This window comes from Natrix helvetica (assembly GCF_964273705.1).
Source record: "Natrix helvetica genome assembly, chromosome: 1".
Taxonomy (NCBI): domain Eukaryota; kingdom Metazoa; phylum Chordata; class Lepidosauria; order Squamata; family Natricidae; genus Natrix; species Natrix helvetica.
Window position 1 is genome coordinate 347,386,370 of NC_138548.1, and position 16,417 is coordinate 347,402,786.

Below are 16,417 nucleotides of genomic sequence, written 5' to 3' on the forward strand. Positions count from 1 at the left end.
CGTTCTCGACTCTAGGGGGCGGTGCTCATCTCCGTTTCAAAGCCGAAGAGCCAGTGCTGTCCGAAGACGTCTCCATGGTCATGTGGCCAGTATGACTAAATGCTAGAGGCACACAGAATGCTGTTACCTTCCCACCAAAGGTGGTTCCTATTTTTTCTACTTGCATTTTTACTTTCGAACTGCTAGGTTGGCAGAAGCTGGGACAAGTAACGGGAGCTCACTCCATTACGCGGCACCCAACTGCTGACCTTTCTGATCAACAACCTTAGCATCCTAGCCACTGAGCCACCAAGTCCTTGAAGGCTGGGCTAATTAACCGCTAATGAAAACTCGTAACTCTTTCAGAAACATATGAGATCTCTGAGTAAGACAGATACCCATATCAGGAGCAAGCATAAAGAGCTCATTCTCCTGGACAGGCTGAGCCAAGTCAAATGTACATGTTTCATGTAGGAAAAGCATTAAAAGTTTATTTATTCTAATGATTTATGGCGTAGTGTCGGGGTAGATTATACCGATGCCAATGTTCCTCCAGACACGTCCCTTGGTCTACCCTGACTGGATGTGCGTTTTAAAAGTTTTCTTTTAATAAAATATGTTTAGGCGGCATAATATTGGCAGCTTAATTTCAGAGTTTGTGTTCCACAAAGTAGCATTCAGGGTGACTTAAGTTAGCTTGCTGACAAATGGCCATTCTAAACAATAATATCTCCCATGGCAGCTATTCTGTCTGAAGCTGCCAGGCTGTTCAAATTCTTGGTGGGCCCCTTGCCTGAAAACTGACCTCTTCCTGTCCTAACACACTCAGATAATTCAGTAGCAAGAATAACACATTTTCCCCCTAGAGGGCTGAGCTTTTTGCAGTAAAGTAGCATAGACTCTTATCTTGTTCCTTAAAACCTAAAGATCCTATAAGCCTTTGTTAAACCACAGTCCATTTTATCAACTTCTAGTCCAGCCCTCTGTTGAAGCGGGAATTCCTATCCCTTTTCAGACAAGTGACTATCCAGTCTCTTCTTAAAAACCTTCAGTGATCGGAGCACCCACGATTTTTGGAGACAAGCTGTTCCACTGGTTAATTGTCCTCACTGTTAAAAAATTTCTTCTTAATTCCAGGTTGCTTCTCTCTCTGATCAGTTTCCAACCGTTGTTTCTTGTCCTGCTTTCTGGTGCTTTGGAGAATAATTTGACCCCCTCTTCTTTGTGGCAGCCCGTCAAATACTGAAATACTTCTAGGAAGCTCATATGTCTGGGTGAAGCTGGAACACAAGTCATCCTTAAGTCTAGCGTTGACTTCAACTTACTTCACATACTGTGCACATGGATGGGAGTGGGGGAAGTGACACGATTATATAATTTGTGCTATTTGTGCAATGATGTCATAATGCACATGTCCTGCCATCATAGCTTGTTTGCCTTTGGTTTAGTCCAGGCATATCCAAAGTGCGGCCCGGGGACCAAATGTGGCTCTTTTTCAAATTTCAAGCGGCCCGCAGCTTCTTCTCCCCACTGGAATTATTTGTTTAGTCTTTCATAAAATACCATATTTTTCGAAGTATAAAGATGCATCTTTTTCCCCTCAAAAAAGAGGCTAAAAATCTGGGTGCATCTTATACACTGAATGCAGCATTTTTTGCCTCCCAAAACTCTGCCCCCTTCACCAAAATGGCTGTGCCTAGCCTTTAGGAGGTTTTCAGAGTGCTCTTGGGAGCTGTAAAGGGCATAAATGAGCAAAAAACGGGCCATTTTTTGCTCAACTTTGCCCCCCCTAGCCCCCAGGAGCACTCTAGAAGCCTCTTAAAGGCTATTCATGCCCTTTAAAAAAAAGGCCCATTTTCGTGAAAAATGGGCCATTTTTGGGAGAGTGCAAAAACTTTTTTTTAATTTGCCTCTTCAAAATCTTGGTGCATCTTATACTCTGAAAAATACGGTAGTCAATTCGCATTTAATGTTAAGGGTTCAAAGAATGTCAGGCTGAATGATGGGCCTCACACATTTTCACCTCACCAAATCTGGCCCTCCTTGCAAAAAGTTTGGACACCCCTGGTTTAGTCTTTTCTGACTGTTGGAAGAAATGTCTTTCTGGGTTCAGTTCCAAGTGGGGGAAAAGACACTGGACACATGGAGGCTGCTTGGAAAGATGGTTTTAATGGTGGACGGGATCACATGGCTTGAGTCCTGAACAGAAAAGGGGGATCACATGCTTCCAGATGTTGGATGAAGAAGAAAAACATGAGAAGGGCTGAAAGTTCCTGGCTTTGTTCGCCCCCACCTCTCTGTTTTCTGTTCCTGTGTAAGAAATGTATTCTGATTGGTTGTCAGACTCCCATGGGGCCATGCAGAGGAAACTCTTTACGTTGTACTTTGAGTCCAAGTTTGGTTGAGCATTGCTTCTTCCCAAGTGCCCTGTGGTGAGATGGGTAAAGGCTAATACTATCATGCCTTAATTCCATCACTCTGGAGCTGAAGGAGAGGGATCTTTGTTGTGTAGAATAGACTGGCCCAGGCTTTTTTAATGGCCCATTGACAAAGGTGGGGGCTATTAAGAGTGAGTCTATTTCCTGCCTAAAAACATGTTTCTCCATTTCTCAACCAGGGAAATATAATATTCTACCTTTTCAATATTTCCCGGGATATTTCATTTTTCTAGGAGAGGGGTGGGTGCTAACTTCCTACATGACAATGCAGCTAATGGCAACAGAGCCAATACAATGAACTTTGGCTGTTTGCACGAAGCTGCCTTTTAAGATTCAAGCACCGCAGGTGCTTGAATCTTAAAAGGCTGCTTCTTGCAAACAGCCAAAGTTGATATGACCAAAATGAGGATCTGCGAGGAGCTAGACTTGCTTCTGAATGATTCCTGTGGTTAAGAAATGAGATTTCACACAAGCCCTCATTGTACATTAAAGTACTCCAGATGGGTTGGATTTAAATGCTACCCTCCCTCACTGCACTATTTGACTGGGAGAGGGGAGTTATAGTCCAACACATATTACAAGCCCCCATCTTTGCAAGGTGTTTTCCACTCAAGATATACAGGCAGTCTTCAACTTGCAACCGTTTTTTTAACCATGATTCAAACTTAATGATGGCTTCGGAAAAAGTGACTTACAACTCACCCTCACAGTTACAACTATCGCACCACCCCTGCAGTCACATAATCACAATCCAGGTCCCTGGCAAACATCTCACATTTACAATGGTTGCAGCATCCACACACAATTGTGATTTGCAACCTTCCCAGATGGCTTCAACAAGCAAAGTCAATTGGGAAGCCGGATTTGCTTATATGGCCACATGATTTCCTTAATAATGATGGCGATTTATTTAATAGCTATGTTGAAAAATGGTCATAAAATTTCGTGGTCACACAATTCACTTAATCATATCATTTAGGGACCAAAATTTCAGTTCCAATGGTGTGTCATAATTGGGGAACGACATGTATATTCCTGCAATAAATAGTCTCTTCCTTCTTATAAGTACATAATTATTAATGTTTTGGTAAGGTGTCTCCACAATGTAACCAACCAGGAACTAACTTTCCAGAGACTAACTCCTTTACGACCCTGTAATCCCTTAATTTAGGATAGAGTCAGGATGACTGGATGGAACTGAACATTTACTGGCTGGATGCCCTTCCTGACACCACATGGAGTTCACAGCATATATTTTTTTCTTTGTGCCCTAGGAGAAAAATATCTGCCACTACCTAGGACTGAACTCTCAACTTTCTGAGTGGGAGGCGAGCATCGTCACCACTAGGATACCTTAGATAAGCCACTCTAGGAACTAAATCTTTATTGTACTGCTAGTACAGCATCATAACCAAGTAATGGTAGCCTCTGAGCAGGGTGGAAAGTGGGTATAGAGCGCCTAGACAGCCATAGTTCAAATCCTGCACATCTGCGAAGCCGTATTTCCTTTGACCTCAAGTCTTCTGTTTCCTTCCATTTGCATTTCCTTGTTCTGCTGAATGCAACTGCATGTTTACATTTTCTCCATTCTTGTCCTGCAGACAGAATGGAAGTCGTAATAACTTTGACAATGCAACGAAATAGAATAATAGAAGACATCCCTCCCCCAAAGATGAGCGGGAGAAAAGGAAAATTGGAATGAAAGTCCAATAGAAAACCTGGCTAGACACTACAGAAAATTCATAAATAAATATGCTTGTTTTTTTTAAAATGGTCTGTGGGATTTTTAAAAATAGAAAGTAGATGGCTTTTGAAGGTTAATGTTTCATTTAACTGAGACTGGCTGACTATTCAGAAATAAGCCCTTAGTGACAATGCAACATCAAACTGCATTCCGTAAACTGGATTATATGTTCAAGAAAAAATGACATTTTATTGTATTCTGAGTTTAGTGTCCTATCAAGTTCATTAGGGGAGGCATTTGGGAAAATACTTTATTATCTGATGCAGATCATTACAAAATCCTCTCATGTAGATAAAGATATATAAATCTATTTTTCAAAGCATAATTTATCATTTATAGCTTTTCTGTACAAGCTCTTATGCACCAAAGACAAATTCCTTTTGTGCCCAATCACACTTGGCCAATAAAGAATTCTATTCCATTCCATTCCACTCCACTCCACTCTATTGTTCTAAAATGGTTAATGGCAGTTACATTATAATAGCTATTAGGTTTTTTAAGGAAGGAGAACCTCAGCTGTATTGGAATTGGGACTGTGACCCGTCGCTATACAGGTAGTCCTTGCCCCATGACCATAATGGAGGTTGCTCATTATGGTCATAAGTTGTGAGGGTTTTAAAGCAGATCATCATGTAACTGACCGGATTTTATGACATTTTGCATCATTTATTAAGCAAATGCCACAGTTGTTAAGTAAACTGGTTATTTGCTTTGGGGTGGTTTTTGCTAAAAACCAGAACTAAATGCTGGTTTTCAGCAATGTCATAAATCTTAGTCATGTGACCACGAGACGCTGCAAATGCCCGTCAATGCAAACCAATTGGTAAGTTTCCTAAATGTATTCACATGACCGGGGTGGTGGGGGGGAGAGGCAGTTTCAGAACTTCAGAACAAGGTCCTAAGTACCTTTGGGAGGGGCATTATAACTTTGAATGGCTGCTTAATCAAGCAGTTGTATGTTGAAGGACTATATGCGTGTGGATCAGGACAAAACAAGTAAGTTTCTAGTCCTTTGTACTGGCCTACTAGCTTCAATTTATAACTAGCAACAGATCCTTTGAGTCCAAGCTAGACAAGCCTCCAGGTGGGTCTTTCTGCATGAAACCCTTCCAAAATTGGAAACAGGATTCTTGGCTCTCTTCTTTTAAAAGCATATCCATCATCACCCATAGCAAAACAGGTCTGGCAGGTTTGAGTCTTGTTGCCAGTGTTTTAAGAAACCTGTTTGACGGGAAAGTTTTGGCATTTCCTCCCATGGGGCATTGGTTGGTCAAATTGACAGAACGTGCCCAGGTGGACAAATATACATACACACACACACACACATACATACTGTACATTTTTTGTTTATATATATACATATATACATATACATATACATACATACATATATATATACATACATATACATACACACACATACATACTGTACATTTTTTGTTTATATATATACATATATACATATACATATACATATACATATACATATACATACATACATACATACATACATACATACATATATATATATATATATATATATATATATTTATATTTATATATATATATATATATATACATACATATACATACACACACATACATACTGTACATTTTTGTTTTTGGTGAGTACAACCCCTTATGGACTCTTCCACAAAAATGAAAAAAAAATGAATTTGCAATTATAGTATGGATGATTAGACAGGATAGATTATAGAAAGAAAAAAAACCAGAATGTAACTTTAGTGAGAATAATTTAAAGTATAATTCTACTTATAATTACTGCGAAGAATATCTCAGGCCACTTCTTCATACTGTTCTCTTTTTTGCTCTCTTCTATTCTTTTTCTTATTGCACTTTGAGTTCTTTTCTTTTTGTTTTCCTTGTTCTGCTGTAGATTGCATTAGTTCTTATTGCTGGTGCTAAAATATTTCATAAAAATAGATGTAAGGAGAAAAAGAAAGAGGGAGAGTAAGAGATAAAGAGAAAGAGTGAAGGGAAAAAGAAAGAAAAAGATGGACAGAAAGAGAGAAAGAAAAAGAAAGAGAAACAGGGAAAAAGAGAGAACGCTAAAGAGAGAAAGAAAATGGAAAGAGGGAAAAAGAGTGAAAGCGAAAGAGAAAAAGGAAAGGGAGAAAGGGAAAAGGAGAGAAAGATGAAAGAGTTTGGAGAAAAAGAGGGAGAAAGAAAGAAAAAGTGAGAAAGAAGGGAAAAGGGAGAAAGCTAAAGAAAGAAAGAGGAAAGGGAGGGAAAAAGAGAGAAAGAAGAGAGAAAAGGAGAGAAAGATGCAAGTGAGAAAAAGAAGAAGAAAAACAAAGAAAGGGAAAGAGAGAAAGAGGGAAAAAGAAAGAAAGCTAAACAGAGAGAAAGAAAGAGGAGAGGGAAAAAGAGAAAAGAGAAAGAGGAAAAAAGGAAAAGCAAAAGAGGGAGGAAGAAAGAAAGAAAAAGAAGGAAAGAAGGAAGGAAAGAAAGAAAGAAGGAAGGAAGGAGCAAAGGAGGGAGGGAGGGAGGGAGGGAGGGAGGGAGAGAGGGAGAGAGAGAGAGAGAGAGAGAGAGAGAGAGAGAGAGAGAGAGAGAGAGAGAGAGAGAGAGAGAGAGAGAGAGAGAGAGAGAGAGAGAGAGAGAGAGAGAGAGAGAGAGAGAGAGAGAGAGAGAGAGAGAGAGAGAGAGAGAGAGAGAGAGGTGTGACTGGCGCGGCGGGTCCCGGACGGAGGCGAGGCGCTGCGGCTCAGCCTCCAGTCCGGGCAACCCCGACCCGGAGCAGCGGGGCCGTCTCCTTCCTCGGGGCGGGTGGTGGGGGTGGGGGCGAGCCTGGGCCCGCGGCTGGCTGGCTGGCTGGCTGGGCTCAGTTCCTGGGCGTGGCCGGAGTAGCGGAGGGAAGTTGAGGCGAAGTTGCCAGAGTCGCCTACTCGGCGCTGCTCCCAGGCCCCCGCCCGCTTGTCCGCCTTTCCCTCGCCGCCCCTTTGGGTCCCTGCCGCCAGCCTCCCTCGCCGCAACCCCGCGCCGTCCGTCGAAGCCTCCACCACCACCTCCTTCTCCTCCCCAGCCATGGCTGAAGAGAAGCCGCAGGTCGAGCTGTTCGTCAAGGTAAGCCGGCGGAGAGGGAACCTGGGAGAGGAGGGAGGGACCTCTCTGGCGTTTTATTGCGGGAGGCGAGCGGGCGTGCTCCCTTCCCACGGGCGCCCTAAGAGAAGAATGGGAGCGTTTCAATGGGGGGGGGGTCTCTAAGACCCCCAGCCCGCTTTCCTTACATAAAATAAACCGCGATCAACTCTATCTTGGAAAGGGGAGGGGGGCTTTTGAGAAGCGGGAAACCTTGTCTGTCTCTCTCTCTCTCTCCCGCCCACTTCTCCGCTTGAGCAAAGGGGAGCCAAAAAACCGAAAAAAGTAGCACGCGCGGGCGTGTGTGTGTGTATGTGTGTATTTATTATTACGATTTAAACTTTCTTTAGCAGACTTGGAGGAAGGTTGTTGGTTTTAGCTTTGCTTGCGATGCCTCGGTTCGGGAGCGCGATACGGGTTTCAAGGGGAAGGGGCGGATGGCTGGGGCCTGGGGGAATTGGGCGGGGGGGGATCGATCGGAAGTCTCAAGGGAAGTCAGAGGAGACCCGCCGACTCGCCTCGATCCCGGGGATCCCTGATCTTCGGCGTGATCAGGTCGGAATTCGACCCCGACGCTCCTTTTGACTCCACTTCCGATCTGTCAGTCTTGGCACGGGCGACGGTCGGGGGTTGAAAGGGAGTGTGCGGAATCCCGGAAAGACAAAAGTGAAACAAAAGAGGAGCGTGTGGCATCTTAAGAACGGAGCAATTCAATTCAATTTGAAATGGAGAATGGAAGGGATCTTGGAGGTCTTCTAGACCAACCCCCGGCTTTAAGCAGGAGACCCGCCTAGACCGTTTCAGACAAGCGGCTGCCCGATCTCTTCTTAAAACCCTCTTAAGTGATGAAGCACCCACACAACCTCTGGAGGCAAAGCTGTTCCATTGGTGGATTGCCCTCACTGTTAGGAAGTTTCTACTTAATTCCAGGTTGCTTCTCCCCTTGATTAGTTTCCATCCATTGTTTCTTGTCTTGTCTTCTGGTGCTTTGGAAAATAAGTTGACACCACCCTTCTAATTTGTGGCAGCCCCTCAAATACTGGAACATTGCTATCATGTCCCTAGTCCTTTTTTTTCTAGATCGGCTATACCCAATTCCTGCAATTGTTCTTCATATGTTTTTGTCTCCAGACCCTTAATCATCTTAGTTGCTCTTCTCTGCACTTTTTCCAAAGTCTCAACGTATTTTTTTAATGTGATGATCAAAACTGGGATGCTGTATTCCAGGTGTCCTCAACCCCCTACGTGTCAGTCCTTTTCTTTGCTGGTGATAAAAATCCTCCTTTTAGCTCACTTGGGTTGACACAGTGGGTGTTTCAGTGAGAAACTTCAGTTGAGAGCCTAACTTTGGGAAGTAAAGAGCAATCTTTTTTTTTAAAAAAAAAATTCCTCTTCTAAAACCCTGGTTTAGCTTGCTCCAGAAAGATGTCTCCGAGATGTTGCGGACTACAGCTACCATCATCTGATGAGATTTTTGTAATCTAACACATCTTTCCTGAATCTGGGTAGTGTAAGGTGGTGGATGGGTGAGTGGGTGGGGGAGGCAGTTTTGACATTTATTGCTGAATTTAGACTTGCTTGAGTTGAGGTTATCCTAAGGCAAATCTAGACAGCATACTAAAAGCAGAGACATCACCCTGCCAACAAAAGGACGAACAGTCAAGGCTATGGTTTTCCCAGTTGCAATGTATATCTGTGAAAGTTGGACCATAAGAAAGGCTGAGCGCCAAAGAATGGAGGCCTTTGAACTATGGTGCTGAAGAAGACTCCTGCGAGTCCCTTGGACTGCAAGACAATCAAACCGGTCGGTCCTAGAGGAGATCAACCCTGACTGCTCTTTAGAAGGGCAGATCCTGAAGACAAAACTCAAATACTTTGGCCATCTAATGAGAAGGAAGGACTCACTGGAGAAGAGCCTCATGCTGGGAATGATTGAGGGCAAAAGAAGAAGGGGATGACAGAGGATGAGGTGGCTGGGTGGAGTCACAGTAGGCATGAGCTTAAATGGCCTCTGGGGGATGGTAGAGGACAGGAAGGCCTGGAAGAACGTTGTCCATGGGGTCGAGATGGGTCAGACACGATTTTGCAACTAACAACAAGGCTCTTTATTGGAATAAAAGGAGTTAAGTTTTAGGATTCAGCAAGACTCATTGTGGCTTGTTAAAACAACTTCTGGTGACTTTGGGGGGGGGGGGGGAGTAAACTCCACCCTCCAAAAAGTGGAAGTGGAGAGGATGAAAATGGTGGAGACTAGACAGACATCCCAACTTTATTGGAAACCTTACTAAACTTAAATAAATGAAGTACAGTTAAGACAGTTTCCCTTTGTTTTTAACAATTTCCTTCTGCCAAATAATTATTGGCAACTTGGCTTCTGGGGGCTGAATTGAAGGCTTGGCAGGCAGCCACCCATAACTTGGCCTTCTGCATTTCTGTTCTACCATACTGTCAATTTAGGAAAAAAGTTTTAAGTTCGAATGAATCATCGGCTCTTAAGCCTTGACATTTTTCTCTCGCTCTCTCATACTTCATTTCCTTCCTCTTGAAATGCATACCAATGAACCAAGAAAGGACAATTTAAAATCTCTTGCATGGTTTGTGGCTGGGAGGGTGGGGTGCTCGGATTTGGCTGGTGCCTTTTTAGACTACTGTATAGACTTGCTGGTGGTGCCTTTAAGAAAGGTTTTGAAGAAAGGAGCTTTAAAAGAGTTGCTTTCAATGAGATGAATGACTATACAAATTCGATAAATTAATAAAATAAATAGATAACCCCTCTGTGCCTCTTTCTAAAAGCTAGGCTTCAGTCTTTCAAATTGCAGGTTTTCTGAATGGGACTTTTACAAGGTTTCTACCCCCCCCCCTTTTCATCTGACAACTCCCTACTTATCTAAATAAATGCATGATTAACAAAAACACTTAAACCACAGTTAAAATAATAAATACCTGTACAATCAAACCATTGGCAAAATAAACACTGTGTCATCGCAAGCCATTCATCCGTTCTATTCATTCATTTTCATTCATTCAAAACATATATTAAGTATATATAACATATATTATGTAAAGCCATTAAGAACCTGGCATCAAAGTTATTTAAAATATTTATATCATAACTGTTAAAACAACATCAATAATAAAACAATATAATGCATAGTTTTAACTGTTAGTTGCGATATAAATATTTTAAATAATTTAAATGCACATAATGATATGATATGATATCATATATCATATCATATCATATCATATCATTTATACATACAATATGATGCAAACATGATGTAAACCTACAGTATTGTTCCAATTAACAACCGACACATTTTGCGCCATTCAGATAAATTCTACAGGTAGAATTTATCTGTTCTGTCTTGTGATTCCAATGAATATGCAGGCTTGGCTGTCTGCCACGACTAATTACATTGGCTAGGAGCCTAGAAAGTTATCTTCAAGAAACCAAGATTAAATTTATGGAATGCTTTCTCAATGGCTAGTAAAATGGACTGTTGTTTCCTGCAAAGATTCCCCTCCCGTCGCTCCACCTATAAACTCTTTGGGAGAGGCCACAACTTTAGCCAGCTGTCCCTACTTCCTTCTATGACGTCTTCTCCACAGCTGTTCCTTTTTCCTCTCAGCTCTATGCATACGCACATCAGGGACAACCTCCCTCTGTTCCTCTTCACTGCTCCCTGACTCAGATGCCACCAAGCCTCTCTAGTTCCTGCTCTGACTCCAAACACCCTCCAGAGTCTTCCTCATCCTCCAAAGCAGGCCCATAATGGTCTGAGCTGTCAGAGTCCACCAACAGCTCAGCCGGCACTTGACCATAAATTAGTTGTATGTGAATTTGGTTGCCTCATCCCAATTAACAGAGTAACAGAGTTTCAAGGGATCTTGGAGCTCATGTACTCCAACTCTCTGCTCAAGCAGGAGGCCTTCTACCATTTCAGACAAATAGCTGTCCAGTCTTTTCTTGAAAGCCTCCAGTGATGGAACAATTGGTACACTTTGTTAAATGTATCAATTGATATACAATTGCTACACTAAACATAACTGTGCAGATACTTTGTCATCAATGGCACCTGAAGATCCAGAGGCAGGTGAGGATCAAGGAGGACTTCCTGAATGCTACCTGCTATTTGAGGATGCTCCTTCAGAAAGTTTAAAAATTATGAGTTTGTGGAAGACCAAGGCAGAAGGAATGTCTGTATTTCTGATCCAGCTTGATATTTGCATTCTTCAAAAAGCTGAGAACCAAATCTGAATCCACCGAGGAGAATCCTATGTTAAGCCACATTATTTTTCCTGGCAGTTTATTGGTTGGTTCTTTACTTATGCCAACCCATAGATGGCTGACATGTGGTACAGGGTAGAGAAGCTTGTAGAATATTTGGAGAACAGTAGAAGTTTTCTTGATGACTTGCAGTGTATGTTTGACTTACGCTACTATGAATCAGATTCATTAATCTGTCTAGTATGGATTTGTGTTTTTGGGCTCCGCTGTAATACAATTAGTTTAATGTTTGCTTGGTGCACGGTGTGATTTGAAAACCGTGGTTTGAATTTTGGGTGATGCATGGAGTTGGACAATTGGAAGTTACTCCATAAACCACCTTGGTCTTCTTAGATTTGGTGGTATTATAAGCAGAGTGAATGAGTAAGTAATTCTTACTAAATTAGTCATACCTTAATGCATTGTGTAAAGTCTTTTATTGGAGGATGTGTAGGGACTTAGTCCAGAAAGAGCCTTTCCTTGAGTCTACTTTTAGTGAAGGTACTACAAAATGAAATTAAAAGATGCTTGCTCCTGGGGAGGAAAGCTATGGCAAATCTAGACAGCATACTAAAAAGCAGAGACGTCAAACTGCCAACAAATGTGCGTACAGTCAAGGCTATGGTTTTCCCAGTGGCAATATATGGCTGTGGAAGTTAGACCATAAAGGAAGGCTGAGCGCCAAAGAATTGAGGCCTTTAAGCTATGGTGCTGGAGAAGACTCCTACGAGTCTCTTGGATAGTAAGGCGATCAAACTGTTCAGTCCTAGAGGAGATCAACCCTGACTGCTCTTTAGAAGGCCAGATCCTGAAGATGAAACTCAAATACTTTGGCCACCTAATGAGAAGGAAGGACTCACTGGAGAAGAGCCTAATGCTGGGAACGACTGAGGGCAAAAGAAGAATAATCCCTGACCTCCAGGCCTTCCGACGCGCCCTAAAAAGTTGGCTTTTCCAGCAAGCCGGCCTGGCCTGTTAATGTTAATTTTATCTCATTTTAAAAAATGTTATTGTCCTATTAATTGGGCTTGTTTTTTGGATATGTATCTAATTTCTTTTTAACTTTCGTGATGTGTGTTTTTTTAATGTTATACGCCGCCCTGAGTCCTTTGGGAGAAAGGCGGCATATAAATCCAATAAAAACTCAAAACTCAAAAAAGAAGGGGACGACAGAGAATGAGGTGACTGGATGGAGTCACCGAAGCAGTCGGCGTGAGCTTAAATGGACTCCAGAGGATGGTAGAGGACAGGAAGGCCTGGAGGAACGTTGTCCATGGGGTCACGGTGGGTCGGACACAATTTCGCAACTAACAACAAGAACACTAGAAAATGAATTTGAAGTCTTTTTCCGGAAAACCAAAAGTTCTTCTGGAGTGCCACATATCTCTTTGATGGTCAACTCCCCAGAAGGAGTTTCTTTCCAAGTTTCCATCCTTTCTCTTTACACCTGCCATCCCTCCTTATCCTATTTTGGGGCAAACTCAGAGGACCATTTTTTTCAAACTTGCTTTTCCCCTTAATGCGTTAGAGAGAGGAAGCAACGGATTTGCTACGGTCTTGCAGAAGGAATACAAACTGTGAATGAACTTTCAGGGTAAATGTAAAGGTTTCCCTTGCACATATGTGCTAGTTGTTCCCGACTCTAGGGGCCGGTGCTCATCTCCGTTTCAAAGCTGAAGAGCCAGTGCTGTCCGAAGATGTCTCCGTGGTCATGTGGCTGGCATGACTAAATGCCGAAGGTGCACGGAACGCTGTTACCTTCCCACCAAAGGTGGTCCCTATTTTTCTACTTGCATTTTTACGTGCTTTCGAACTGCTAGGTTGGCAGAAGCTGGGACAAGTAACGGGAGCTCACTCTGTTATGCGGCACTAGGGATTTGAACTGCCAAACTGCTGGCCTTGTGATTGACAAGCCCAGCATCTTAGCCACTGAGCCGCCGCGTCCCTAACTTTCATGTAGCTGAAGGGAAATGTGTCCCTGAGAATTTGTGGCCTCTTTTAATTCATTCCCCTCTTCCGAGTTTCTGTCTGTATTTGACCCTTAAAGGACATTGTCCTTGGGAGAAGCACTTATGAAATGTATCTATCCCAGGATAATGTCGCAGGATCCAGTCAGTCTCGATCCCCGGGACCAGAGGGTTCGCTCTTCCAAGCTTTCGGACTCGTGCTGGAGCTCATGCTTGGGGAACTTCTCAATCTGCAGGATATGCTGATTCTGGAGATTGAGAAGTTCCCTGAGATAAGCTCCAGCCTGAATCTGAAAGATTAGAAGAGCAAACCTTCCAGTCTCGGGTTCTGACTCAGATTGGATCCTGAAATGTACATGTTTCAAGGCTGCTTCTTTCTTTTCAATCTTAAAAAAGGGTGAAACGGGTGGAGCAGAAAGTGACAGTGACATAATGCCCCTTGCTGCCAGGGCAAGTCACCGTACTATGTGCAAAGGCTGGTTTGGGCGTTTCCACCTGAGCATTTCCTCATTTGTTATCGATCATGATTGCTTGCAGAAGGGCGACAATAAGTCAGCCCTCCGATAATAGTTCTTTTTTCCTTTGCAAACTGCATGGTGATTTGGAACAGCAGTAATTTATCCTCCCCTCCCTTATCATGGATGTTTCAGGTCCTGAGTGACAATTTGGAATAATTGCTGAAGACTTGAGTTTGCTTTGCTGTGGAGGGGACTATGGATAGTCCTTGACTTACGACCACAATTGAGCCCCAAGTTTCTGTGGCTGAGCAAGTTACTATCGTGGTTCAGAGGGTTTTGCTCCATTTTAAGACCTTTCTTGCCACAGCTGTTAAGTAAATCTTTGCAGTTGTTAAGTTAGTAATACGGTTGTTAAGTGAATCTGATTTCTCCGTTGATTTCGTTTGTCAGAAGGTCGCAAAAGGGGATCACAGGATTCAAGGACATGGCAACCCTCATAAATACCGTACATGTCAGTTGCTAGTTGTCAATTTTGCCCCGTTTTACGACTTTTCTTGAGACGTTTCTTAAGTGAATCGCTGCGGTGGTTAAATTAGTAACATGGTTGTTAAGTGGATCTGGCTTCCCCATTGACTTTGCTTGTCAGAAGGTTGTAAAAGAGGATCACATGATCTCAGGACAACACAACCGTCATAAATATGAACCAGTTGTCGAGCGCCCAAATGTTAAATCACGTGACCACGGGGAATGCTGCAATGGTCATAAGTGTGAAAAACGGTCATCAGTCACTTTTCCCCCAGTGCCGTTGTAACTTTGAACGGTCACTAAATGAATGGCGGTAAGCCGAGGATTACCTGTACTGTGATTTGACAACTATTCAAAGGTCCTATCATGCAAATATACCACGTGGAAGATTGGGAGAGGGCCCTCGACCAGCTCTGCTGAAAATGATGGTTCACAAACATAAAAAGTATTTGCAGCAGATTGTGAGGTTTGTTTTCAGAGGGGATGAAATGGGCTGAAATCTTTACCCTTCCATTATTGGCTTTGCCATGTTGCCTCCCCTTTGAGGACACAGATAAAAAACTCCACGCGCTTCAACGACCCTCTAAAACAGGGATGTCAAACTCAAGGCCTGGGGGCCGGGGCCGGCCTGCAGGGTGCTTAAATCCAGCCCACAGGTCTGTCCTGAAAACAGTGAAGGACCGGCCTGTGGTGCCTCAGCCAGGGAAAATGGAGCTTGGGAGGGCCGTAGGCCACCAGCAGCCCTCCTGAGCTCCGTTTTCCCTGGCAGAGGGTTGTAGGAGGTCATCGCAGCCGAAAACGGAGCTTGGGAGCTCATTTTTGCTGGCAGAGCACTTGGGCTGCCACAGGCGCCCCCGACATGAGTGACGTCGAGCTAGCCATGCCCCCCTCCGACCCCCCTCCCACAGGTCAAACACAACCCTGATGCAGCCCTCAATCAAATCGAGTTTGACACCCCTGCTCTAAAAGGATGCAAACGATCAGCTGTCTGCAAGGAATATACAGTATATCACAGAAGTGAGTACACCCTCTCACATTTTGTAAATATTTAAGTGTATCTTTTCATGTGACAACACTGAAGAAATGACACTTGGCTACCATGTAAAATAGTGAGTATATAGCTTGTATAACAGTGTATTGTGCTGTCCCCTCAAAATAACGCAACACACAGTCATTAATGTCTGTACTGTAAATCCTTCCATTCCCCACTATCCCGTCCGAGCTGAAGAAATTTCTTGGAGAGAAACGAAATGTATTCAAAGAAAAATCAAGAAAGTCCAGTTGCCTCTTGAAAAAAGCATCTTTGGGACCTCCGCTTTGAGATCTAAATAGGCAACTGTTTAGTTTTTGAATCATAAGGTTCTTGACGGCATTTCCTCCCTCCCTCAGTGGCAACTGGCTGCCTTTCACCTTTATTACACAAAGAAAACCAACACGAGAATAGCAGTTACAATAAGGCAGTGGTGGGATTCAAATAATTTAACAACCGGTTCTCTGTCCTAATGACCAGCTGGGTAGGCGGAGCTCGGTGGTCATGTGACTGGGTGGGCGTGGCCAACTCAACATCACTCAGGTCGATGGGCGCTTCGCCTTAGCTGTTAGAATGTAATAAGGGTTAACCGGAGAAGCAGGGCAATAAAGATTAGGCTAGAAACAACACCAGAATGTTTCCTTCCTGCCTTCCTTACAGGATTAGCCCTGTAAAATGGAAAAAAATAAATTGAGATTTCTTCCAACAACCAGAAGAAATCCAAACTGCTTAGAAAGTTAACAACCGATTCTCCCGAATAGGTGCGAACTGGCTGAATCCCACCACTGCAATAAGGATTGAAAAAGGTACAGGTGTCGCATTTGTTTCGCAATATTTTGCAAATATTTTTTAAAAAGAGTTAAAAAGCATTGATGAGACATGGACAGGCAGTCCTCGACTTCCA

General features: G+C 43.1%; 1 protein-coding gene across 1 annotated transcript in view; it reads left to right on the forward strand.

The window, feature by feature from the left end:
• Positions 1–7,012: 7,012 nt before the first annotated feature.
• CLIC1 (chloride intracellular channel 1) overlaps positions 7,013–16,417 on the forward strand; it is a 61,198-nt gene continuing 51,793 nt past the window's right edge. The window contains exon 1 of the mRNA XM_081961412.1: positions 7,013–7,248. Coding sequence (XP_081817538.1) covers positions 7,210–7,248 — 39 coding nt within the window. The 5' untranslated portion in view covers positions 7,013–7,209. The remainder of the gene's footprint in view (positions 7,249–16,417) is intronic.